This window comes from Podarcis melisellensis (assembly GCF_964234715.1).
Source record: "Podarcis melisellensis genome assembly, chromosome: 8".
Taxonomy (NCBI): Eukaryota; Metazoa; Chordata; class Lepidosauria; order Squamata; family Lacertidae; genus Podarcis; species Podarcis melisellensis.
In genome coordinates, this window is record NC_138540.1 from 1,828,655 (window position 1) to 1,856,385 (window position 27,731).

Genomic DNA, 27,731 nt, shown 5'->3' on the forward strand with positions numbered 1-27,731 from the left:
CGCAGCAGGGGCAGGGGATCTGGTGCCCTCCTCGTGTGGTTGGAATGGCCAACAGCATGATGGGACTTGAAGTCCAGTAACATCTGGAGAACCACAAGACTGCTGACTGGCAACAGCTATCCTGGGGCCTTCTGCATGTGCAACAAGTGTCTTGTCATGGAGCTGCACTTCAGACCTGAGCACAGCAAATAAGTTATGAATGACACACACAGATTATGCAAAGAAGTTATGAATGACACACACAGATTATGCTCTTCCCTCTGTGGCTGTTTGTTTCCTAACACAATTCCAAATTTTGTTTCATACCAGCTACCGTAATTGAATGCTATCTTAGTTGCCAGCCTTACCTCTGCCCCCACAGTAGTGGGGGCAGTTTCAAACATTTAAAAACTTCCCTAAATAGGGTTACCTTCAGGTGTCTTCTAAAAGTTGCATAGTTACTTGTCTCCTTGATATCTGATGAGAGGGTGTTCCAAAGGGAGAGCACCACCACCAAGAAGGCCCTCTGCCTGGTTTCCTGTAACCTCATTTCTTGCCGTGAGGAAACCACCAGAAGGCTCTTGGGGCTGGACCTCAGTGTCCGGGCTGAATGATGGGGTGGAGATGCTTCTTCAGGTATACAGGGCCAAGGCTGTTTAGGGTTTTAAAGGTCAGCACCAACAGTTTGAATTGTGCTGAGAAACATACTGGGAGCCAGTATATATGGTTATATGTTATATGGTCCCGATAGCAACTCCCAGTCACCAGTTTAGCTGCCACATTCCGGATTAGTTGTAGCTTCTGAGTCACCTTCAAAGGTAGCCCCACGTAGAGTGCATTGCAGTAGTCCAAGCGGAAGATAACAAGAGCATGCACCACTCTGGTGAGACAGTCTCTGGGCAGGTAGGGTCTCAGCCTGCGTTCCAGATGGAGCTGGTAGACAGCTGCCCTGGACAAAGAATTGACCTGTGCCTTGACAGAATTGACAGCTGTGCGTCCAAGATGACTCCCAGGCTGCGCACCTGGTCCTTCAGGGGCACAGTTACCCCATTCAGGACCAGAGAATCCCCCACACCCACCCGCCCCCTGTCCCCCAAAAACAGTACTTCTGTCTTGTCAGGATTCAACCTCAATCTGTTAGCCATCCATCCTCCAACTGCCTCCAGGCACTCACACAGGACCTTCAACGCCTTCACTGGTTCTGATTTAAAGGAGAGGTAGAGCTGGGTGTCATCCGCATACTGATGAACACACAGCCTAAACCTCCTGCTGATCTCTCCCAGCAGCTTCATATAGATGTTTAAAAGCATGAGGGAAAGGATGGAACCCTGAGGCACCCCACAAGTGAGAGCCCAGGGGTCTGAACACTCATCTCCCCAACACCACTTTCTGGACACAGCCGAGGAGGAAGGAGAGGAACCACTTTAGAACAGTGCCCCCAGCTCCCAAGCCCCCTAGACGTTCCAGAAGGATACCATGATCAATGGTATCAAAACCACCAAGAGATGTTAGTTAGTTAGTTAGTATACCGCCCTTCATCAGAAGTTCACAGGATGGTTCACAATATAAAAATACAAAATGAGAATACAAAATACATAATAAAACAAAAACAAAAGCAAGCCAATAACCCCTCCCATGAGCACATTTAAAAAGCCATAGAATGTTAATTAGCCCAAGGCCTGGTTATACAGCAGCATCCCCCCACCCCCGCACCTAAAGATATGTAATGAAGTCACCAGGTGAGCCTCCCTGGGGAAAGCATTCCACAAAAGGGGAGCCACTGCAGAAAAGGCCCCTTCTCCTGTTGCCACCCTCTGGGCTTCTCATGAAGGAGTCAGCTGGCTGGACTGCACCTGTGTTGCCCCACCCCCTCTGCCTTTGGCGCCCAGCCCACAGGGAAGGTGTGACCCTTTGGCTGAAAAAATTCCTGGACCGTGGACCAGAAAGGCAAGGGAAGAGATGCAAATGGGAGGTGGCGATGCCACTGATTCAGACACAGGCAGAAGCCACTTCAGGATGTGCTAAGGTATGTGGCCTTACCTGAGTCAGACCATTGGACCATCAAGTTCAGTACCACATACACTGACCAGCAGCAGCTCTCAAAGGTGTTAGACCGGAGACATTCCTGGGGCAGGAGGGGCTCTGTTTGCCATCCCCATGAAGATTCATGCTACAGGGCCTTCTCCATGCTGGCACCCTGGTTGCAGAACTGCCTCCCCTTGGAGATGCATTCCTCTTCTTCACTTTACACATTTAGGCTTCAGCTGGAAACATTTTTTTGTTTTCTCCTTAGGCATTTATAAATTGAGGCCAGGTTGCTTTAGTACAAACAGCTGCAGATTTTCCGGAAGGGTTTTTGAATGGTTCTAAGCTTTACAGATATTTTACAGTTATAGTGGTTGCTGTTATGTTTAGCTATGATAAGTATGTTGTGGTTTTGTATTCTATGCTACATTGCCCTGGGAGAAAGGCTATTTGGAAATGTAATGAATGAATGAATGAATGAATGAATTGTGCCCATTAGTTTGCCAACGCCAGGATTTCTGTGTTATCACCAACAACTGTTTTGTGAATGACTGCTGTGAATAATGTAATCTCAAGGCTCTGTATTTCCTACATTTCATTTCTCTCTGACCTCCCCAACCATGTGTGTGTGTGTGTGTGTGTGTGTTAGTAACACAAGATAATGCTTACTGTATGCAAAGCACAAAGCTTACGCCACAATACATTTGTTAGTCTTTAAGGAGTTGTTTTTGTTGCAAGTGACTATCCCTCTGGAATTTTCGATTTTCTGCTGATTTACAAATATGCAAAAATAGCCTCTAGGAGGCATGCAGAGACACCAGGAGCAGCAGCATTTGAAGGATCTCCAGCTAACTAACAAAACAAAACAACAACAAAAAACCCTTGCCACTCTCTCTTCTACAGTGGTACCTCTGGTTACGTACTTAATTCGTTCCAGAGGTCTGTTCTTAACCTGAAACTGTTCTTAACCTGAAGCACCACTTTGGCTAATGGGGCCTCCCACTGCCGCTGCGCCGCCGCTGCACGATTTCTGTTCTCATCCGGAAGCAAAGTTCTTAACCCAAGGTACTATTTCTGGGTTAGCGGAGTCTGTAACCTGAAGCGTATGTAACCCGAGTTACCACTGTATTTCCTTTCCCAAGACAAGCTCTCCCCCCTGCTTCTCCTTCAAGACGACTGACTTCTGATCCCACCCGCATGCAGCCCCCATCATCAGGTGAGAACAGCCAAACTTTGCATCCGCTGGGAAACCTGGAGCTACTGCACCAGCCTTCAAGAAGTCTTTCTCAGGGCACTGGGAGAATGGTTGCACCCTGGGTGCAGCTTGGCCTGGCAACCGTGGGTGCCAATGGGCCAAAATTTGTGGTTGCCTGCCCCTTCATGGGTAATTTTGTGGGTGCTCAGGCACCCAGGACCCCAGCGGCTTCTTCATTCCTTGAAAACAATGACACAAGCTTGAAAAATCCCAGTTCTCTCTATTGCCTCAGATTGTTCCAGCGCCCAGTCATTTAACTGCCTTGAATAAAGCCAATGGTCTTCACTCCAACTCCTTGGAAGCCTGAACCCCTCTTCCTTTGTCCTTAGCCGAACTCTGGCTGCATACAGATCATACGATTTAAGCACGCGCACACCCCGGAAAAGGAATCCTGGGAAATGCAGTCTGCTAAAAGTGCTGGGAATTGTCGCTTTGCAGGGGCCAAACGACAGTGCCCAGGATTCTTGGGTGCCTTAAATGTGCTTTGATTACGTGGCCTGTACGAAGCGCCTGTTGTGCTGCTGGCATTTGCCCTGACCAGTGTTTTTCCTCGTCTGCTCTTTTTCATCCGCACTGGCACCCGGAGAAGACAGGAGCTGTTGTCTCCCGCATCAGAAAGGAGCCCTCCGGGGAAAGCGCCCCAGACGCGCCATGCTTCTGTCCCTGACTTGGGCCAGTGCACGAGCGCAATCTTGCTCCTGTCCCAAATCCCGGCCGCCGCTTGCTGTCGGAGACGGATTGGGCGGGGGGGGGGGGGTCAGGCCAGCAGTCTTCCTGCTTCCCAGCGCATGAGCAATACTCCGAGAAAGAGGTTTCGTGGCCGCTGCAGCAACTGCGCGCCCCGCACCCGCTTGAGCCGCCTCACTGCAGCGCTTTGCTGCTTCTGCTGGAGCCCACGAAATTACCTGGATGCAGTCCCACTTCAGCGCACACAAAAACGCAGCTGCCTGCACAGATGGACAAGATCCTGTCCCGTTTCTCTAGCTGCTGCACCCCCGCCCCCAACTCTGCCTGTGCCCTCCTGAACACTCTTCCCCTTCTGCCCGCCCGCCCGCCTCTCCCCACACCGTTGTTATTCCTCCTCGCTTTAGCGTGTGTTACGTTTCCGTAATAAAGACGAGAACTGCAGAGCTTCCAGGTCCCAGATTTAAAACACACGGCCCCATGGAGACTCCATGGATATTTATGGATCTCGCTCTCTGCGTTTTGGCTACTCATCATTTTATTTTATTTATTTTTGCCAGCCTCCCAAATAGTATAGTGCAGCTGGAGGACGCTGTAACCTAATTATACGATGCAAAACGAAACCCCAAAAAACAAGAACTGCTATGGACGCGGGCCCCCCCCGCCCCCAGGAGCCTTTCTTTGGCTCTCGAATCGGTGTGCTGCAGTTTGCAAGAAGGAAGGCTCCACTCAGCAGCCGCTGTGGGCTGTGTAGCAGCGGCAACAGCCGGCACCAACCTGGTGCCCTCCAAACCAATTCATGGTTTCTTTTAAGCTGATAAATTGATTTGTTAAATCTAAACAAGATCGCTCGGGGGACAAACCCTCAACAGGAGTGCACTGAAGTCAATGCAAGATGTTGCGCTTTACCTGTACATGATCTCAGACATCCTCCCAACAACCCTGTAAGGTAGACTGATTATTATTGATCCTGTTGCAGCTGCTCTCCCGCGTTTCCTAGCCACACCAGGAGCTGCAGGGGAATGAACTGGGAACCCTTTTCATTCAAAGCAGATAGGAAGCCAGGCCAGTGGCCCATCTAGCTGAGATCTAGCAATCCCCAGGGTTCCAAGCAAGGATATTCCCAGATGCTGGTCCTGCAGTAAAAGCAGGTGCTCTCACACTGAGCTGAGGCCCTTCCCCCAACTTGCCTGCTCTTTCTCAGGGCAGGTGACCTGGCTAGGGAGGGAATGCAGCCCCTATTCCAATGGTCACATGGAGGCACATTGCAAGCCATGCATGTCCACACAGTAGGACCCTTACTCTATATCTACACTGCCCACCTGGCCCAATACACACACCATCATGACTGCAGGCATTTTTCTTGCAAACGTACGCAGTGCTAGCAGCCCTCACAGTGTGCATTTCACTTCTAGAAGAAGCACCGCCTGTTCAGCCTGTGAGTCGCTCTGTCGAGACTGCCAGCTGAGAGGAAGGGAGAAAGGAGGTAACATCTAGTAGACTCCTGCAGGCCCACAGGGTGGGCCGCAGCGCAGGAGCCGAGCTGCATTGCTGCTCTGCAGGCTGTTAAATTATTCAGGTGTTCCTGCACGAAGGCTGCATGAAAGAAGGTGACTGAGCTGGTTTCAGGAAACTTCATTTGGCAGTCAGTTCCTCCTGCCCAAGTAGGCAATTGCCCTCCTTTGGCAGGGGCTGAAGCAGTGGCTGCGAACCTTTTGGGGGCCTGCAAGCACATTTTGCAAACTGCAGAAACTGTCATAGGCACACACCCCACAGCCTATTCCATGGGTTGTGGGAGAATGCTTCTTTCAAACCTAATTTGGGCAGGGGGGGCATCATGTTGGCAACTCTGGGTGTAAAAGGTTCCTTCTGTACTCCAGAAGTCTCATGGAGCAAGCTGGCTCAGCCTTCGCACAATCTGAAAGGAAGGTCCCGGGTTCAGTCCCTGGCATCTCCAGGTAGAACTGGAAAGGGCTGTGCCCTGAAACCCAGGAGAGACACCTCCAACAGGTGTAGGCAATGCTGAGCCCAGATGGGTCAGTGGTCTGACCTCTGTTCCCTTTTGAGGCTGAAACAGAAATGCAGCTGGCTCAACACCTCTCTACAGTATCTTTCTCAGCATGAGAATCACACTCCTTTCTGAGCTGCCTTTTGGGAGCCAGGTGCTCATGTGGACAGAGCAGTAGCTGAAAATATTTTCCTTTACCAGCTGTTGTTGGACTATAACTCCCATCATCCCTAGCTAGCAGGACCAGGGGTCAGGGATGAGGGGAGCTGTACTCCTGCAACTGCTGGGGACCCCAGTTTCAGAAACAGTGTTTGGACAGTAGGCTAGTTTCTACACACACTCGCATGCCCCTGTAGCCCACCCCCCAGGTGAACAAGAGGGGGGTTCCACCCAGGGGGGTGCAAAGCAGGGCGGGCAAGGGATGTGGCTCAAGTGTGTGAGCCACCAGGGGAGAGTCCTGAGAGCCAGATAGAGAGCGCTGGAGGGCCACATTAGACACCTCACTCCTGTCCTAAACAAATGGAGTCTCACAAAGAGGGGAGACACAGAGGCGCTAGTGCTGCCCTGGGGGGAAGGGCACTGAGTCCCCCTGGCTCTCACTTCGGGAGGGGCACTTGAGTCCACACACGTGTTAACAGCCCACCTGTCCTTTGATGTGATTACTTATCATTCACATTGCATGATCAGTGTGCATGGCCCCTTATATATATAGGGAAGAATGGTATTTTAAAGATTCTGTGCCTCTCTTCAGTTTAAAAATCTCCTAGGGTAGTTACTAAGGGGTGTAAATAGAATAAAATGTAAGCATATAAATACCGTATTGGCCTGAATATAAGCATCACTTTCCCCCCAAATTCTGACCGTGAAAAGTTAAAATGTGGCTTATATTCATGATTTATTGATGAAAAGGCAGTTGATTAATCAAGGTGAGGTTTTATCTGAAGCATTTATATCCTGCCTCTTTCTCCCCTTGCTCAGCACATCTCAACATCCAGTTCCTCCCTGACAACCTCAAAGTCCAAAAACAGTTACTAAAATCAGCATCTTCAAGAACATTTAAGAAAATGTTGTTACCCAAACCTAAATGTGACTGCCTTTCTGAGATACTGCAGGACATGTGAGCTAACTCATAATTTAATAAAGAAAGACGTTTTGCTGTCTTCTACAGCAACATGATAGAACAAAAACAAAATAGAAACTATAAACAAGTGCTGACTTAACTCACAGTTCCATTGATTAAAACTGGCCTCAGCGAGCCAGTCAACCAAAGTTTCAAGTTGATGACTCTATCACTTAATGTCTGCACTCCTACATAAAACGCATTAGGACTGTGAAGCACAGATGCTTCCAGTGTGGACCAGCCATGCTAATCTAATGAAAACAGTCAAAGGTTAACCAAGAGTACCATGGGGGGGGGGACTTTAAAAGCCTTGACCTGAAGAAAAGCTACGCTCAGCTGTTCCTGAAAGCTCAGGACAATGGACAGACCCTACAGCCTCAAATAGGGGCCCCTAAAAGCTATCTTGGAGGGCACAAGGAGAAGGGGGCAACAGAGGATGAGATGGTTGGATAGTGTTTTCGAGGTTACCAGCATGAGTTTGACCAAACTGCGGGAGGCAGTGGAGCACAGAGGTGCCTGGCGTTCTCTTGTCCATGGGGTCACGAAGAGTCGGACACGACTAAACAACAAAACAAAAAGCTATCTTTATTATTTATTTCACTTATGAATCAGTTCTTAATGAAGCACCTTGAAGCACTTTCAGTTATAAAAACAGTTTAAAAATGGTATTCATGTATAAAACTAAAAGGATTACATATGTAAAATCAATCACATCTATGAAAACAATTTCACACAAGGCTGCTGTACACAAATCCCCACAAATCCTAAGAGTGAAGACTCATATTGCTGAGTGCTCGAGGCACATGAAAAAGAATTATTCTGATACCCAGAAAGCTAACATGCCAGCGTCAAGTCCCTGACAGACTCATTTTTTAAGTTCAATGATTCTTTTGTGTGAGAAAGCGGATGAGCACTCAGGTTTGTGAACTCCATCCATGCATTGTGAAGTGAAGCAGCCCAAATACAGAAAAGATGAGCCCAGTGAACTCAGCCAAAGATTTCTGTACTTGGCCATGATTTCAACAAATAAGAAAAGCTACTCTTCTTAGACAAGAAGGCCACTTTAAATATCTTCTCATTCCTTATTACAACCACAGACCAGAAACAAAGCAGTTTCAAGAGGTATGCCCTAACTTTGCAGCCACACTGGTGAAAAGTGGCCCTGGCAGATTACTCAGTGGAAACTTTGGCTGATTAACCTACCAATGGAACCCTGCAGCCTTACTTGAAAGTAAATCATATTTGGTTTTATTGGAACTTGTTTCCACACAATCCATTCAGGTTCAGGATGCATCAAATCATAGGATCGTAGAGCTGGAGGGGATCCCAAGGCTCATCTAGTCCAACCCCCTGCAATACAGGGAGCTCAGCTAAACCATCCATGAAAGATGGCCATCCAATCTCTGCTCAAAAACCTCCAAGGAAGGAGAGTCCACAACCTCCCGAGGAGTCCATCCTAATGTTGAACAGCTCTCACCAACAGAAAGTTCTTGATCATGTTTAGTCAGAATCTCCTTTCTTGTAACTTGAAGTCACGGGTTTGAGTCCTGCCCTCCAGAGCGGGAGAAAACAAGCTTGCTCCCTCCTCCATGTGGCAGCCCTTGAGATATTTGAAGATGGCTCTCATATCTACTCTCAGTCTTCTCCTTCCCAGGCTAAACATACCCAGCTCCTTCAACCATTCCTCATCATCTTGGTCGCCCTCCTCTGCACACCTTCCAGCTTGTCAACATCCTTCTTAACTTGTGTTGCCCAGAACTGGACACAGTAGTATTCCAGGTGTGGTCTGACTAAGGATTATTACTTCTCTTGGTCTGGACACTAGACTTCTGTGGATACAACCTAGAATAGCATTAGCTTCCCCCCCCCCCACCCTTGCTGCATCACACTGTGACTCATGTTAAGCTCTATTAGATCCTTGTCATGTGTACTACTCACAATCCAGGCACACCCCATATTAAATTTGTGCATCTGGTTCTTCCTGCCTAAGTGCAGAGCCTTACATTTGTCCCTAATGAAATTCCTTTTGTTAGCTTGCACCCAGTTCTCTAATCTGTTAAAGTCATTCTGAATTCTGATTCCGTCTTCTGCAGCATTAGCTACCCCTCCCAGTTTGGTGTCATCTGCAAATTTGATGAGCATCCCCTCAATTCTTTCATCCAAGTCATTTATAATGTTGAACAACAACGGGCCCAGGACAGAACCCCGCAGCACCCCACTTGTCACTTTTTTCCAGGATGCCAAGGAACCATTAATGAGTACTCTTTGGGTTCAGCCAGTCAACCAGCTACAAATCCACCTAACAGTTACCTTGTTCAACCCACATTTACTAGCTTCCTCCCAAGAATATCATGGGGGACTTTGTCAAAAGCCTTACTGAGATCAAGATACACTATGTCCACAGCATTCCCCTGATCCACCGAGCTTGTAACTCCATCAAAAAAGGAAATGAGATTCGTCTGACATGACATTTTTGAGAAACCCATGCTAGGACTTAGTAATTACAGCATCCTTTTCTAAGTGCTCACAGGCCAACTGCTGAACTATCTGTTCTAGGATCTTTTCTGGTATCAACGGCAGGCTCACCAGTCAGTAGTTTCCTGGGTCGTCTCCCTCCACCCCCCTTTTTGAAGATGGGGACAACATTTGCCCACCTCCAGTCTGTAGGGACCTCACCGGTTCTGCAAGAATTCTCAAAGATCAAAGACTCTGAGATTACACCTGCAAGCTCCTTGATTACCCTTGGATGCAGCTTATCATGCCCTGGAGATCTGAATTCATTTTAAGTAAGTAGATGTTCCCTTTTCCTATCTTGGGCTGCAGCTCCCTCCTTATATCACCAGGTTGAGCATTGCTTTCCTTATGGGTGAAGGCAGAGGCAAAGTAAGTGTTGAGTAATTCTGCCCTTTCTCTGTCACCCAATAGCATCTCTTCATCTTCTCCATGCAGAGGACCTAAAAGGTAAAGGTACCCCTGCCCGTACAGACCAGTCTTGACAGACTCTAGGGTTGTGCGCTCATCTCACTCTAGAGGCCGGGAGCCAGCGCTGTCCGCAGATACTTCCGGGTCATGTGGCCAGCATGACAAAGCTGCTCCAGCGAACCGGCACTAGAGCAGCACACGGAACGCCGTTTACCTTCCCGCTAGAAAGCGGTACCTATTTATTTACTTGCACTTAATTGTGCTTTCGAACTGCTAGGTGGGCAGGAGCTGGAACCGAACGATGGGAGCTCACCCCGCCGCGGGGATTCGAACCGCCGACCATGCAATCGGCAAGTCCTAGGTGCTGAGGTTTTACCCACAGCGCCACCCGCGTCCCTGCAGAGGACCTACCACTTGCTTATTCTTCGAGTATTTTAACATCTCCATTCAGAGCACATTCAGTGTGTCTGCAAAAGTCACAAGACAGTATCATATTTTAATGCTGGGCTATAGATAAGGTTCTTATCTCTTCATGAATTCTAGTCTGAAACTAACCTATGACCGACTGTTGGCAGAAGCTCGTTTTGGGCCACCTCTCTGTCCACAGAGGCACAGACACAGCTGCACTGGATGCTGGATGCAGACCAGAATCCATCTTTGTCATACCATCTTCAATGGGCCTCATCTCAAACATACAGCACCTCAGCTAAACACCACCTTTGGCTCAGTGTGCAACCAAGTCATGTGACCTATGCACGACACAGGGGTGATCTATGGTGCAATCACAACTTTGCTGCTTGCACACAGATGCCACCCAGACAGAACTTTAATACCTGCCAAGTTTTGCTTTGGGGGCTGTTGGCAGACCAGAGAGATTCAAAACCAACATCTGGGTAGGTGGGTGGGGGGTGAATTCTAACTAATCAGTTATTGCCATTTGTGTGCATACGCATCTTACCACAGTGTACACATATGCACTAAGGCAGCATACAATCCCTGGATGTATCTGTGGTGCAGAATATGTGCGCACACTGTAAACTACACAAAAAACTTCTTCCTGAGCCTCTGCTCCTTAGGCAGCATGGATGTGTCTGGGGTGAGGGGTCCCATTCATAGCACAGGCAACCAAGCCAACTCAAAGTGGAAGTCAAGCCTCTCTTGATACTTTAGAAAGACTCAGTGGCCAATCTACTTCAGTGTTGTCTGCATTGACTGACAGCAACTCTATCCATAGTTTTTGGCAGAGAATCTCTCCCAGGCCTACCTGGCAATGCCGGAGACTGATCCTGGTGCCTACAGCTTGCATGGCAGATGTTCCACCGCCCTTCCCCTAATTCTTCCCCCTAGGCTGCCTCTCAAGCAGCCCAGTTGAGGGCGTGTGTGCAGGTTACATCTTCCGCAGCACACTGAGTCTCCTGAAAGGCAAGGAAACATTTCCTATTCAAAGGAAAGTCACTTTGCCTTGCTCAGAAGCATTCTGCATTAGGAATCAAAGCAGACACTCTAGCAGAGGCAGCCTTGCAACTGTCCCCTATGCACAGGCCTCATTGAAGGCTATATCTATAGTGCCATTCTCTACCCAGTCTACTCTCATTCATCTGCCACAGCTTTTTGGAAGGATGGAACCCTGGGAGGTGTAGTTCCATGTGTTTACTTGTCAGAGTGAATCTGAAAAGCAAGAGGGAGAACCCTGGGACAGTTTTAACATGCAGCCGATTAAGAGTGCCATATATAAATAGCAGCACTGTTTAAGAATGGGTTTTCCTGCATCTGTTTGACTGCCAAATTAAGCATTTGGCCGACGAGTTTCCAGCACAAGTTTCTCTCCCTTTCTTTTTGCAAACTCACTTCCAGGCAATAAAAATAGATACACAAAAACTTGTTCCTAAATGACATTTGTGTCCGGGGGGAGAGAGTCTATCCCTGGAGACCCCCTCCCCTTTATCTTCTGCCCCCGACTCTCCAACTGGTCCTGAACCTGGAGGAGCATTAGGTGGGCATTGAACTTACTTAGCACAGAGCAGCACAGCAGCCAAGGCAGCCATGCAGCGACCAGGGGCAGCGCTTGCCCTCCTGCTTGAGCCAGCACAACTCCTCAAGGGGCACAGACCAGACTCCCCCTCCTCCTTCCCCAGCCTGGCTCACAGAAATGTTAAGGGTGCGGCTGCCCTTAAAGACAGCTCAGAAACTTCATCGGGTCCAAATGCAATGGCCAAATTATTGGCCAGGGTTGCTTTTAGAACTCACGTAACCCAACTTCTCAAGCAGCTTCATCAGATGCCAGCACATTTCCAAACCCAATTTAAAGTGCTCACATTAGCATCCCAAGCCCTCGATGACTTAGGCCCCAGTACTTGACAGTCTCCTTCCGTACAGACCCCCACCCCGAGTATTAGGATCAACGGAGGGAGAGCTCTTGGCAGTTTCAACCCCCTCGGAAGTTTTTTTTGGGGGGAGGGGTGGCCCAGGAGAGGACATTCTCTGTGGAGCCCCTAAGTTGGGGAATGCCCTCCCCATAGAGGCGCATCTGGATTCTCCACAGCTTCCAGAGAATGCTGAAGATTCATCTCTTTGCCACCTTTGCCACCCAAGATGTGTGTTTTTGGGACCCATCCTGTTCTTGTGAATGTGATAAATATTATAACTATTTTTAATTCTCAAATTGCTGCAATCCACCCTGGGACCTTATTGGTGAAGGGCATGTCATACATTTAAATAAAAATAGTAATAGTAATAATAACAATACTGAGGCATCTAATCATAGCCTGCATTTTTATCAAGGCTTATATTTTGATCAGGGTCTGTATTTTAAAATGAGCTTGAAGATTTTCAAATGTTTTATGCCAGGCAGAAGACCAGCTGCCTAAGTACTTTGGCAAGATGTTTATCCTCCTGGACAAGGGGGCCCCCTGATTTATAGCAGAAAACAATTCTCAAAGTCGTAAAAAGGGAATTACAGGCTGAGAGCAAAGGTTACACTGACCCTACATATTACAGAATATAAAAAAGCTGAGAAAAAACATAATTAAGAGTTGGTAAATAGTAAAATAAAACCATGTGCCTCCCATTAAACTTGAGCCATATTTTCCTAAGGTTAAAGGGCAAGAGCAAATGGAGAAAGCAACTGGCTGGAGAAGGGGAGTGTAAACAGAAGAAGAGGCTTTTTCCTATTTTATTTTGAGGCTGTAAACTGTTCCTTCCTTTTTACTTTGAGAAGGTTTATTCTTCTAAAAAGCTATCTATGATAATGTATGAAATATATTGGCTTAAATGTAATTATGCAAAGGATCTAGAAAGAAAGAAATGTTAAATTCTTATTTCATAGAGTCATATTGCTGTAGGAGACCAGAGGGGCAAACGAGCCCAGCCCCCTGCCAGACAGGAAACGCCATCGAGCACTCCTGACATATGGTTCTTAGGCCTTTGTTTAAAGACCTCCAAAAAGGAGATCTTTCATTGATGATGCATGAGAATGTGAACCCAAGATCTCTGACATCTGTTTAAGATAAAAAATTAAAACTATTAACCATCTGTTTTGGAGGGCAATAGGGCAAGGAGGGCAAGAGGTGAGCTGGTAATTAAGGTTCCTTGTTGAGACAAATGTAAGATATAAGACTACTTATTTGTCATTTATAGATAGAAGAATATATAGCTTTTTGTTTCCCATAAAAGGCAATAGGAAATGGGTGTATCTTTTAGGATTGGTTCTAGCAAACAGCCAATGGGAATTTCAACCAGGCTGATTGGACAGAGGCAGCCAAAGGAGGAGCAAGGAGGCTGGGCTGAGGGAATATAAGTGCTGGCCATAATGGCAGGAGCCCAGGCCAGAGCTTGGTAACCATATACCACTGTGCCTCTCATTTATTTGTCTGACAAATAAATTATTATTTTAATTTCTCTATTGCTGCGTTGAATATTTCATTCCAGCTAAGCGTTAACCACAAGCAGGGTGCTACAATACATTTCCCCTATCCTTCTGCTATTCTCTTTGAAGAGAGCAGTTCGTACTGTCTGCTACTGGATACATGTTCTGCAATGATGGAGTCTGGAGTCTGGAGTTTCAGGGCAAAAGAGGGGAAAGTGGGGAGCAGAATTCATCTCATGTGCCTCTACACATACACTAAACCATGGTGCCTGTGGAATCTACTAGGTTTCCCCCTCAGAATTGCAAGATCCACCAAGCAGAGCCAGGTGTAAGCCACACATGAAGAATTAGGGGAATTCTGAGCCCAGGACTTTGAGGTCTTATCATCCAAAAACTCATCTGCCAGTAACTCCAAGCTGTCCTCCTTTCCACAGCATAATCTGTACTGCATAAGAGAGCAGGGGGCCATTTTGTTGCTGCCATTGTTAAGCAAACTAGGAGCCAGAAACCCTTATTGATCTGCTGTGAATCTCCTGGTAGGTCCAGATTTAACTTCTGCCCACACCTGCACTAAATGCACAAAGAACCCTACTGAGCGCCCCCCCTCAGCCCCACCCACCTGCCCCCACACCAATGCTGCACCCACAACACACTCACATTGCCAAGAGGCAATACAGGGAGGGTCCTGATCCCCCTGGAGTGCCCACAAAGTGAAGCATCTCCATGCACACCACCAAATGCGCATGGGCAATATTTTTCACACATTCCCCTTGAATGCACATGTGCTGGCGGAGTGGGGGAGAAGGCCAATGCAGCAATGTCAGGGGGAAACACAGCCGCACCCCTGCCGCACCCCGTGCATTTAGCATGTGCATGGAGTCACGCACAAGGAGGGTTTGGGGACACAGAAACAACTTTCGCTATGCTCTTCTATTAAACGAGGCCTGTAACTATCATACCAACTTAACTTCAAAGCTTAAAAAAAGAAAAAATTGCTCCCGGTTGTGCGGCCTGGGCAGCCGGAGCTGGTCATGCAAATTACCCAGTTGCAAAAAATAAATGGAGGAGTTGGCCAGGGTTCATAAAAATGTTGCTGATTCACAAGGAAATTCTGTTCCTCCTGCATTTCCCATGACTCCTGGGACTTGTCTGGTGCCTTAATAGCTTCACTGCCATTCTTCCAAAGCCCTCGGGTGGCTCTGCCCACCAGATGCCTCACTTGAACACACAAAAGATGGGCTTCCAGCCAGGTGCGTGACCCGGCTCTTGTCAAGCTGGGGAGGGGGAAAGCGCCATGGCACCTCATGGAAATAAGAAGCGCACAGGGCAAGGGGACTTGTGCCACAGACTCAAGACTCTGGACATGCAGGAGAGAAGGTGGGTCAAGAAATACGGATAAATTTGCAAAGCACTCGTCCCAGTTCCAGGAATGGCACAAGCAAGCAATGCAGCCACTGCATAGTGCCCTAGCCATCTCCAGATGTGTTGCACTACAACTCCAATCAGGTGGGTGCCAGGTTGGAGACGTCTGGTTTATTCTAGCTGGGTGGGAAGGGCTCTCTAAGGACTCAGGGAGCAGATCATGCCCAGCCAGGCTTCCTGTACCACAGAGGCCAAACACGGCACCTGGGACCTTCTGCATGCAAAGCACAGTCTCTATGACTATCTATCAGTTTATAAATAACCATGATAGCTCTACAGAAGCTCCTGTTTCAGAAGCAGTCTACCTTTGAATACCAGCTGTTTAGAAGGAAGCAACAGGCGAGAACTGTTTCTTTATGCTCTACTTCAGGGATTCCTAGACGCGCCTTGCTGGCTAAACAGAAAGCTGGATGAGAAGGAAGAGCCTCATCTCAGAGGAGGTGCCCGTGCTCTGCAGACAGAAGGTCCCAGGCTCATCTGCAATGGCATCTCCGGGTAGGGCTGGCTGGGAGGGACCCCTGCCTGAAGCCCTGGAGGGAGGCGCCAGTCTGTGAGGACAATACGGAAGGAGATGGACCAACTGAGGCTGCTTCCTCTCTTCTATGGACCTAGGTAATTATGTTCTTATAGGTACACTTACAAGTCAGAACCCTCCTGATGACGGGAGTCAGGTGATTCCCAAGAGCCAAGCCCATATCATTACCTACTGCGTGCCTATAAAGTCTCTAACATTTCCTCAGCCTGGGGAAGGCGAAGAGGGGGCCGACCTGCTGTTGCTTCAGACATTGCGGGGCTCCAGCTCCCAGAATTCCTGACCATTGGCCTGTCTAGCTGGGGCTGATGGGAGCTGGAGTTCCCCACCCTTGCACTAAGGGAATACTTGTTCTCTCTCTGCCCATCCCCTTGCCATCTGCCTCTATGACACCTCCTCTATGCCGGGCACTTGGCACCTCTTCATTGGCTGGCACCTGAGCCTGGGCATGACTCAGGCCTGGGCAACTAGCAAGTTTTAGCCTCAACTAAGGGGGCCAAAGCAACATGAAAATTAAGGTGGAGAGAGATCAGGAAGCAGATTGCAGCTTCCATAGGAAGGGCCTGTGCCAGCCCTAGGGGCCTCCAGATATTCTTGGACTGCAACTTCCATCAGCACCAGCCAGCACGGCCAATCATCAGGGATGGTGGGAGTTGTAGTGTAGTTTGGCTCTGCTGCCTATGGCTGGAGGAAGTGGTAGCCCAACAAAGCCAGGAGGGTGTGAGAAGCCTGATTCGGCATATCTCACTGCACACATCACCAAAAGACTGCGCTTGCCTCCTTCTGCCCAACCCCCTGGAAGCCAGACTAAAATAACTCTCTCAGAAACTCTTCTGGGTTCTAATCTGCTGGGAATCATTTATTCTGTGCCAGGGGAACCAGTAGTTCCCTGTGCTCTGCTTCACCTTCAGAATGCCCTCTGACAAGGCAACCTTGTAATCCCATTTTTTTACTAGCATCACCCCTTCCAGCTGCTCATGATTTTAATAGGGCTTCTTGATAACAATGTTTTATCACCAATGCCAGTAGCTATAAGATCTGCTCTCTCTCACAAAGCTCTCTGGAACCCATGACATGGATTTAATTCCTACAAATGGGCGGGGGGGTAGATTCAACATGCTGCCTCTGGCTGCATTGCAGCCCAGCTCCAGACAGTTGCTGGCCTAGTTAGGAGTCACCTGAGTGCCCAGGATTTGCAGCACATCTCAAACACCAAAGGCCACACCAATGTGGTGTAGTGGTTAAGAGCGGTAGTCTCGTAATCGGGGGAACCGGGTTCGCGTCTCCGCTCCTCCACATGCAGCTGCTGGGTGACCTTGGGCCAGTCACACTTCTCTGAAGTCTCTCAGCCCCACTCACCTGACAGAGTGTTTGTTATGGGGGAGGAAGGGAAAGGAGAATGTGTGCCGCTTTGAGACTCCTTAAAGGGAGTGAAAGGCGGGATATCAAACCCAAACTTTTCTTCTTCGTCTTCTTCAACTCTCACAGCCACTTATTAGTGCTTAACATGCAGAAGGAAAACAGGCCTTTCCCTTCAGATCTGTTGCTGAATGAGTGGAGAACTTTCTTGGCCTGATCTTTATCTGCTGAGGGCCAACTTTGGCAGATGGACAGGACTACCAGCTGTCAGTCACCAGTCATATGTCAGGACCAAGCAACCAAGCAGCTTGTTCCAAAGGAATCGTGGACTAGCCCACCTGCCAACAGATGCATTTAGCCATTTGCAGCACACTGGTAGCCTAAACGGGAGGAAAACAGACCACCCCTCTTCCAACTTACAGAAGTTTTCACGTCTGCATATCACAGTCCCCTGGCAGCACCAAGTTCCAGGACAACCACTACAGGTTCAATTTTCTCAATGAGAAGACTGCTCTTGAGATTTATGGGATTTCTGTGTGACAGCAGTCATCTTCAAAACAGCATCAGCCCAGATCAAACAGAATATACTTGACAGTTGCAAAACTGCAGATTTCTTTTTGCCAAACCAGTGTTCAAAATTAGCCAGATACCAGGTATATTTTGCACCTGCCTATTGGCCACTTGTGACCAAGTGAAGCTGCTTGGGCGCTACCAAGATGGTGCCTGACATCACCACCATCTGGAAGTCCATACCTGGGAATCTTTGGGTCATAACTGTTTTCACACACTGATTCCACATCTTGTAGAATACTATCAGTTACATTTTATCTGCACAATCAGAATGAATTTCTGGAACCAAAATGCTTTTTCTGTGCAGCCTGAGCAGAAGCAGTGAACAAAGTTATAGCTAATTGTCTCAGCTTGTCTTCACTTACCCCAGCCCACTGCCCGGCTCACAGTTGTGAAGAATATCCCTATGTTATGAATGGTCTGTGTCACTATTAAGAAAAACAGGTTGGAATAGGCCAACACACACACACACACAAACATACACACAAACACAGTCCCTGGATCAAGTGTCCCTGAACTGAAAATGGATATTGGGTCTTCTGATGGAGGTAAGAACCTGCTTAGCCACAAACAAGCACAGAACCTGAAATCGGAACTCTTGCAATTGTGGGTCTCCTGGGGTTGCTTTAGGGTGTGTGGAGGACTATTAGAAACATATTGCCCTTTTTCCGGTTTCCAGAACAATCCTGTGAGAAGCCGGATTTCTCTGACATTCACACAGCTTCAGGCTGACTTGTTCCGATTCTGCAGAGAAGCCCACAGGTCAACTGGCCCAGAAGCATGGAGAGTGCCTAGCCACCCACTTGCTCCAACAAGGATTGGAACAGAACTGGAGTCTTGGGAGCCTCTGCCTCCAGTCTGCCCCTCTGAGGCTACACCTATTTGGGAAACTGAAGTCTCTTGAAGGCCAGCCCTCTGCCTGGAGATGGACACTTCTCCCATGCTCTGTAGCCTCCTGCCTGGTGTGCTCCCAGGGAACACAGTAGGATGCACCTGGTTCCCCAGGGCAAGGCACTTACTGTATGAGAGTCTTGGCTCCTGGTTCACAGGGTGTTCCTGGCTGCCAGCCTCGGGTTCAGTGGCCCCCTATCCACCAGCTCAGCTCCTTAGCCAACAAGGCAGCCTCCAATCTGATGCCCTGGTCACTGCTGGACTCCAGAATCATGAAACAGATTGCAGTCAACTTACTTTGACCCACATTGATCCCACTCCCAGCAGCTTCTGGCCTTTGTCTCTTAATTATGGAGCAGGTGGAATGTTTTAAACCTCCCTTTAAAAAATATATTTGTTTATATACTGAAAGTAGTTTTGAGTTACCTTGGTTAAAAAAAAAAGAGCAATCAATATATTTAATTAATAATGAAGGCTGTGCAATTACAATGACTAGAACTGTTTTAAAATTCACTTCCAATACATGCTGGAAAGTGATGCTGTCCACTCACACATCAGTTTTTAATTTTTTTCAGTTGACATGTCAACATAATTATCTTCTCAGTACCGGGTTAAATAATATCTGCTTTGCCCAAATATCCTAAAGAGGCTGTATTTGATTTTTCACTGTCACCTTATGATGGCTTATACTTTGCTTTTATCATATTTTATTATTGATACTATTGTACACCCTGCCCTGGAGAACAGTTTAGACATTTTAAAAATAAATAATTCCAAGCCACTGGCTTCAGCAAGTCTGATCTAGTGAAAGTCCTTAATTATGATTCACAGCCTCCTGCAGAAAAATTGAGCCCAGAATAAAGTTTGTAACTTGAGCATGTAGCAACGAATTCACATGAACAAAAACACACACATGCACACACAAAATGACTGAAACACTGGTTGTGCGAATCAGCCTTTAATCAACAGAAGGAATGCAGCTCTTAGAAGCTACCCAACTGGTAGTCCTGGTGGTTAGAGCCAATGGTCTGTCTAACTATACTTAATATGCACTAGAAATCAGGCTTTTAGTGTTGCAGCTCCAGCCCTCTGGAATCAGCTACCAACTGAAATTAGGCAAGTGCCTAGTGATCTAGAAGCCTATTGGAGACATTTGCATTTAAGAGGGCTTTCCCTGAAGTGTGACCAGTCATTTCAGGGAATAATTATTGAAATGGGTTTACTGCTTTTAGTTCACTGCATTTTGAATCTTTTTTATTTTATCTCATTTTATTGTACACCAATTTGGTAACTTTCAGTTGTGAAACAGTTTATATATCTGCAATTAAATAAAATAAAATAACCATTGCCTACTCCAACCAGCGACCGACCAGCTGTTTATGTGAAGCTCACACGCAGTAGCCTCTTGGTAATTCTTTCACCCAGCAAATGGTAGAGTGCATCTGACCATGGAAGCTCTATTTAGATACCATGGCTAAAATCAGCTACTCTAGACCAGCCCTCCTATATGTCATTTAAATTTCTCTTCTGTTCATCAATTTACTTAGGTGAGTTCTAAAACAATGGAAGAGTCTTTCCCACCACATCTGCTTTGTGCTTTCTCTACACTATTCCCAATCTGTTAATGAAAATTTGTGGTCTTTCTTAACTGTTCTTTTTCTACACCTACATCAACTGTATGTATGGAACACTGCCCAGCAGAGAAGTGGATGCTGTGCTTCCTTCCTCTTAAGACTCATAGAACGAAATGGAAAAGAAGGAATAGTGTAACAGTGATTGGGAAATTAGTCACTGGAACTCATAGCAACAAAGCAGAAGCAAAGACGAGAACTTCAAAGAACCCAGAAGCTGGCAGGAGTCAAATAAGCTTTGCTATGCCCCTCCAAAACCCGGCCTCCGTACCAAGGCCTTGTTTGCCAATAGACATAAGCAAGGAACATGCTCCAACCCAAAATGAGGTGGTGGCCTCAGGTAAGTGGTTGGGTGTCATGAAATGGCAGCAAGATTTTAGAAATTTATATTAGCTATATGAAATAGTAATATGGTGATGGTGATACTGTTGAGAGGCACTTGTAGGATGTTCTGCCTCAAGTTCCTAAAGCAGCCTGACCCGCCTTAAGACCCAGGCGCCTTGATCTGGTTGGTGGGGAGAAACAAGCTGCAGTTCTGCCTCAGGCAGCAAATTTCCTGGGCAAACCCTGACATGGAGCCTAGGAAGCTGCCTCAATCCTCAGGGAGAGCATTGATCCACTGAGCCCAGGACTGCCGACACTGACCGGTTTTCAGGCAGGGCACCTTCCGAGCCCCACCTGGAGATTCCACGAATGAAACCTGGGGCTTCTGCAGGCAGCGCAGGGGCTCAGCGCTTGCTGAGCTATGGCCTTTCCTATGTGTGGTGCCCAAGAATGGAGATCAGGATGTAGATCTTCTTTCCCATGTTTTCATATTCTATTTTGCATTAAAGACCAATTTGTGTGTCTGGTGCAAGTCCGAAGACTCAAGCCAGCCAAGTCAGCGTGTTGCATAGGCTGCTAATACTGAATATAACATAACATGAATATATGGCAAGAGGATATAAATTGACATTCATGTTCCTATATTATGTATGATTTATAACCTAAAAAATTAAACCTGAAAACTGACTAACGTGCTCCAACCCAAAATGGCGCAAAAATGAAGAAAAGAGTACATTTGTTTCCGCTACATTAACCCTCTGAATAAACTAACCAAGCTAATCTGCAGCATCCAAAAGGGCTTTCTGTGTGCACCTGTGTGCCTGCCTTTGGCAAACCTGTTTTAGGGGATTGCTTTTGATCTTGACCAAATTTTTGTTCTGGATTTTTGTACCTCCAGGCAGGATGGGTTTTATTAATTTAGTGCTGGCTTTTATTATTTATTTCAAAATGTAAGATTGCATTGGATTTAATCACATATGCTTGCTTCAGGATGATTTTTTTGCCCCTAAAAGTGACATTAAAATATTTTAAATAAAATAAAGAGAGGAGCAGGCTGAATAAAGGAGCCCAGACTGAGAAAATATACTCCCTACCCTTTACTGACATGATGAACTATTTAACCAAGATGTTTCACATTTTCTCAGGCAGCATCTAATTGCTGGAGGAAGTCTATAAGGCAATATTGCAGAGGATGGATGAAATGGTTTTTATCCTCAAAACATGCATGGCCACATGGATGCAAACACACATATCACCTGATTTCTCACTACTTGGCTATTTGCCACTGACTGTGTGAACAGACTCCTTTAAAAGCACACATGAGATGGTAATGAAAGTTCTGTGGGTGGTCTTTGACTGCGACGAACCATTCTTTTTGCAAAAAGGCTGCTTGATGCTGCAGGCCTCGGATGTTAAGCATGAATGAAAGAACTGGGTGAAATGAGGTTCCAGGCCCTCTAGACTCCAAAACGTGGAACCTAGTGAAGCAAAAAAAACCAACTGTAACCATGTATGCTCCATGCAAAGACCTCCAGGCATCTCTCTTCTGGGTTCAGCGTGATGCTTGCATGTGGGCTTACATTTCAGTTGGACATGCATAAATTGGTCATTGCCTGTACAACTACAAAACTGCTGCTAGCATATAGGGTTTGTTTTATTCCTAGCCTGTTTGCCCACACACACCCATTAGCCATTTGCAATGTATCACCAGGTAGAAAGAGGCTGATTTCTTTGCCATTAAAAAAAAAAGTCTGTTTGCCTGTATAAGTTTATGACTCCCCATAGGTGACCAGGAGACTGTGTATATAGAAACTTGCTATAATACAGCTTGTTCACACAAATTATCTTCATAGACTTCTGATGCATATAAACACTGAATTCATCCAGAGTATTTCATTCTTAAAGTAACTTTGATAGATTCCTGCTATGATCAAAATGAGATAGCTGTGTTGACCCACGATGCCCAAACTCAGTGTGATTTAAAATACTTTTAATAAGAATCAACCAGTATTCACACTGTGGGATGCAAGCTTCGGGTTACAAAAAATTCATCCTCTTCCTGGATGATCTCAAAAAGAGAGGGAGGCGGGAATGAATGTTTCCCAGCAAGGATAAGACCATCTTAAGACTGAAACAAACTTCAGGCAAAGATTGTATCCTCCTTTTCCCCACATCCACTCTCTTCAGGCTGAGGAACAATTCTGTGCAACTCAAAAGCTAGCGGACATCCCTAGCAGGGACATTTCTGCAAGAGCCAGGCTAAGGCATCAGCTGGAAATTCAAATGGCATCAGCCTCACATACTAATTAGCATGGATCATAATCCACCCGGAAACCGAAAGGAACAGGAGCAGCTCGTGTTCATTTATATATAAACCTGCGTGGCACAGAGCTGGACCTTTGGTCCATCTAACTTAGATTGTCTAGACCCCTACAATGGCTGCTGGCATCAGCTTTTCAGAATCTCAAGGCCTCTCCCTACCTGGAGACACCAGTGAATGGATGCATCTGGGACCTTCTGTGTGTAGAGCAAATGCTCAGCCATTGAGCTACGGCCCCTCCCAATGACACCTGCACATGGAAACGGGGGGGGGGGGGTTTCTAATAACAACACCTAAAATCCATTGCCCCAGGCAGCCACCTCATCTCACCTCTGAATACTGCATTATGAACATCAGCTGGCCCTTTAAAGGGGGCGGAACTATCATTTCACTTCCCCTCCAAAAGAAGGGAATTCAATCTCCTTAAGCTGAAACGGGAAGAACAGCTTCCTACAAAGGGAAAGGAAAAGAAATGCAGTCTCAGGTTTAATCATGAGATACCTGGCATTTGGAGCCCCCAGCAAAAAAGCCCTCCCCGCCCCTATTGCCATATAATTAGGAGTAAGTAAGTTTGTGAATGAGAAACACATAAAGCTATCTATTAGCCAATAGTAGTTCAATGGAGCTTCAGTGCACAGAGGAAGTATACCATTGAAGACCAGATGCCAAGGGGGGGGGGGTTAAGCTGCCTGATTCATGCTGCAGGAGAAGGGCTGGAGCTCAGAGGCAGAAGGTCCCAGGGTCAATCCCTAGCGGACATTTCCAGGTATTGTTGGGAAACCCTGAAGAGCTGCTGCCAGTCTGTGTCGGAAATACTGAGCTAGATGGACCAATGGTCTGGTGCCGTCTCAGGCGACTTTCGGGCGGCCACTGAAAGAACAACAGGCGAGCAGGTCTTGCCTTGCATCCTTATCCCCACGCAAAGAGGCAGCCAGCAGAACACCGCCCCCCCCGTGCCCCGGCGAACAAAGGACTCCAGGCAAACCTGTGGACCTCCAGACCTTGGGGGACTTCAGCTCCCATCAGCCCCAGTCAGCCCAGCCAATGGTCAGCATGATGGGAAGTGGAGTCCGACACCATTTGGAGAGGCACTAGGCTCGCCAGTTCCCACCCCTGGAGTCCTTCAAAACAGCAGCGTCTGGAAATATACGAACGAGCAGAAAAGGGCAAGAGGAGAAGCACAACATCCAGCACGGGCAAAATGGACCAAAGCCAGGAGGAGTCCAGAACCTGCCAAAGGAACTACCGGGAATGGTCCCCAAGCTGCTTTATGGCTCCTGGGACCTGGTCCCCTGCTTCTCCCCTCAGCCCCCGCCAGCTGGAGGGCACCAAGCTGGGGAAGGCTGGACTAGTCCGTCTGCAGCCTCCCAAGTCGGGCTTCAGGGTCCCTGGAAAGGGAAGCAGGAGCCCCCAGGAGCTGCAGGCCCCGCGCTTGGCGGGAGATGGGGACTTCTAAGCTGTGGGTATCTTCGCCCCCTGGACGCCAGACTAGAGGCAAGAGAAGGCTAGATGTTCGGACAGGCGGGTGGAGGGCGGAGAGGTCCCCACCACCGCAGCCCCTCTTCTACCCTAGCCAGGACCTTCCCGGGGCTCCACTGTCCGGCGCGCCTGGAAACTCCAGCGCGGCCAGGGAGAGGCGGCGGATCAAAAGCCAGTGCGCGCTCGGCGACGCCTGATCCCAAAGCCGGAAAACACCGCCACGCCAAAGAAACTTGCCCGGGAGAAGCTACTCCCTACGGGCCCACCCCCAGAGCGCAGACCCATCCGCGCCCCCGGGATCTGCAGGAGGGGGTTCCACCTGCCCCAGCCCTCCCCTCGCCGCCCCGCGCGCGCCCGGGCCCTGCGCACCTTTTTCTTGCGGTCCCGCGAGCGGTTCCTGCGCTTGCGGTTGGACTCCTCCTTCTCCTTCTGCTCCTGCAAGGCCTGCGCCTCGATGTCTTTGATCTTCTTGAGCTGCTTGGCCGCCTGCGCCATGGCGAGCAGCCGCCGCACCGGCCCCGCACGCGGCCCCGGACCAGGACCAGGACGGCCCCAGACGACGCCGACGCAGCGGCGGCCACTGCAGTCCCGCCGCCCCGCGCCCGAGCGGGAGGGGAAGCGGCGCCGCGGCCGGAGGAGAGGCTGCTGCTGCTGCGGCAGGAGGCGGGCGCGGCGCGCCGGGAGCTCGGGAGGCGAGGGGCAAGGCGGCCCGGGCGCGGAGGATGGCGCGCAGCGGGGCGCGTGGGCTGGGCGCGCTCCGGCCGCTGGGCTTCAGTGCGCGCTTCCCGGCGGCCCGCCCGGCGAGCTGGCCCCGGGCATGCCGGCTCCGGCGAGCTGGCGGCTCCGACGGGCCACCTGCGCAGGCGAAGCGAGGCGGGCTGCGGGCAGGTAGGGCGCCTCCGCCTCCGCCGCTGCAGTGGGGGGGTTGCTGCCGCCGCTGCCGCTGCTGCTGCCGATGCCGCTGCGGTGGCGCGTCTGCCCAGCTCAGATGCTCCCCGCGCGGCCACTAACCGCTCAGCAGCGGCGGGAGGGGGCGGCGGGATGGGATCTGAATCGATGCAGATGCGGCTCTGCCTGGGCTAAGCAGGGGACGTCTCCTGCCCACCACCACCTGCCCATCCTGTCTCTGTGCTCGTCGCAGGGGGAAGAGGAGGAGGGCCCCCCTCGGCTGCCCGCCCCCTAAGCATCTCTTTTCAATGAATGGGCTCAACTCTGGAACATCCTGAAGAAAAGAGAGGGTGCAGAGTTAAGTTTCCTTCCACTGGCAGGTCTGCGGGTCAGAGGGCCCCTGAGCAGGTGCAGAGTTCTGCTGCTTTCAACAGGCAAGGCTGTGGGCAAAGAGCCCCCCTGCTTTCAGATTGTAGAGGGGATGGAATGCTAAAAGGCATGCCTGTTTTGTTTTTCTTTTGTAGAAATTTAGAAGTTTACAGAAGCCACAGTCAGGAAAGACCCAAAATGCCTTGCAGAGTATTCCAGTTCCTCCCTAGGAAGGAAATTGTTCTGTGTGTGTGAACAGGGCACTGGGCACATGATCCAAGGCCAAACCCAGGTGGGCGACAGGGAGCAGGGAGGGGAGACAGTGGCTTTGGTCCTTGGCACACGTCTAGTGTAGGGGAAGCTGTGATCTTAAGCATAGTTACTTGAGAGTAACTCAGCAGGACTTGTTTGTGAGTTGAAATGCATCGGATTGGGCTGCATCAGGCTGAAATCGCATCAGAGCTCACCTGGATGATGCAACAAGCAGCTGTTCCATTATATTCAGCACCTGCCTTGCAACACGGGGATAATAAATGCTTGCTACCTTTCATGACTAAAATCAGCTGTCTTTCTTTGCCTAGTAGTCAGACTGGCCATCTTACAGGGTGTTTGATCAACCAAGCTAACCATTTCTCTTCCCTTCACAAACCAGACTGGAATCCAGTGCCTGTCAAAGGCACCATCACTCCAGAGAGGAGGGATCTGGGTGATCATTGGAGAACAGGATGTGGGACTGGATGGGCCATTGACTGGATCCAGCAGGCTCTTCTGATGCAAGAAAGGATGCTGGGAGTTGTAGTCCAGCAACATCTGGAGGACCGCAGGTGCCCCATTCCAGGTGTAGACAATACTGAGCTAGATAGATCAATGGTCTGTCTCCGTATAAGGCAGCTTCCTGCCTTGCTGTGCCAGTTTGTGCAAGCCATTTGCCCACCAAGCTGAACAGAAACCACAAGCCTCTGGGGCATGAGAAGTCTGCAGAGTATTTGCTAGCTACCTCAGACTGCCAAAATAGGCTGGAAGGTTAAAAGCAACCGGGAGGTGGGGGGGCAGCTATTTATGGGATGTAATCCACTGGGAGCAGTCAAATACAACATTCCTTGTTTTGCTAGAGTGGACATGGAAGGGAATGTTTGGTCCAGCCAGTCACAACTTCCTGTTCCTCCTGGCCTGGAGCATCCTTCCTTGCATGGGACTAGTGGGTGGGCATGACCTTTCCAGACCTGATAAAAGGACAAGGCATGCTGCCACTCTCTCCCTTTCTTCCATCTTCTTTTCGTCCTGCGAACTTCCTGGAATGAGCTGCTGGCTGCCAGCCAAGCAGTCCCCCAGGTCATCTGTCTTATGGGATAAACCTGTTAGTATAAGTTTGTAACTTTAAGCCAAAAGTCTGCCTTCAGGGATCACGCTGTGCTCTGCCTGATCGTGAGTAAACTTTATTTTTATTGAGTATGAATAAGACTGTGGTGTCCTTACTCTTTTACGAGGGATTCAAAAGGGACATACAATTCAATCTGAGGGAGATTGAATTGCATAATAGTAAGAGGTTCTAATGGGACACAGGTGGCGCTGTGGGTTAAAGCCTCAGCGCCTAGGGCTTGCCGATCGAAAGGTCGGCGGTTCGAATCCCTGCGGCGGGGTGCGCTCCCGCTGCTCGGTCCCAGCGCCTGCCAACCTAGCAGTTCGAAAGCACCTCCGGGTGCAAGTAGATAAATAGGGACCGCTTACCAGCGGGAAGGTAAACGGCGTTTCCGTGTGCAGCTCTGGCTCGCCAGAGCAGCGATGTCACGCTGGCCATGTGACCCGGAAGTGTCTGCGGACAGCGCTGGCCCCTGGCCTCTTGAGTGAGATGGGCGCACAACCCCAGAGTCTGTCAAGACTGGCCCGTACGGGCAGGGGTACCTTTACCTTTACCTTTACCTAAGAGGTTCTAACAAGTCTGCAACCAGATTTCTGCTGTGCGTGAGAAGGGGAATGTAAACTCTGCTAAGTAAAGGAACTTGCTAGCACAAGTTAGGAAGGATATTAATAAACAGTATTACTTCTCCTGCCACCCTGAACATTCCCACACTATTTACATCTTCCATT

General features: G+C 48.7%; 1 protein-coding gene across 9 annotated transcripts in view; it reads right to left on the bottom strand.

The window, feature by feature from the left end:
- The window catches only part of ANK1 (ankyrin 1), a 181,314-nt gene extending 156,400 nt beyond the window's left edge, over positions 1 to 24,914 (bottom strand). For all 9 annotated transcript variants that reach the window (XR_014170939.1, XM_081921261.1, XM_081921262.1 and 6 more), the window contains exon 1: positions 24,756 to 24,914. Coding sequence is in view for 8 of the 9 variants with exons in the window: in XM_081921261.1 (XP_081777387.1) it covers positions 24,756 to 24,881 (126 nt within the window). In the remaining variant the exon portion in view is untranslated. The remainder of the gene's footprint in view (positions 1 to 24,755) is intronic.
- Between the last annotated feature and the right edge of the window lie 2,817 nt (positions 24,915 to 27,731).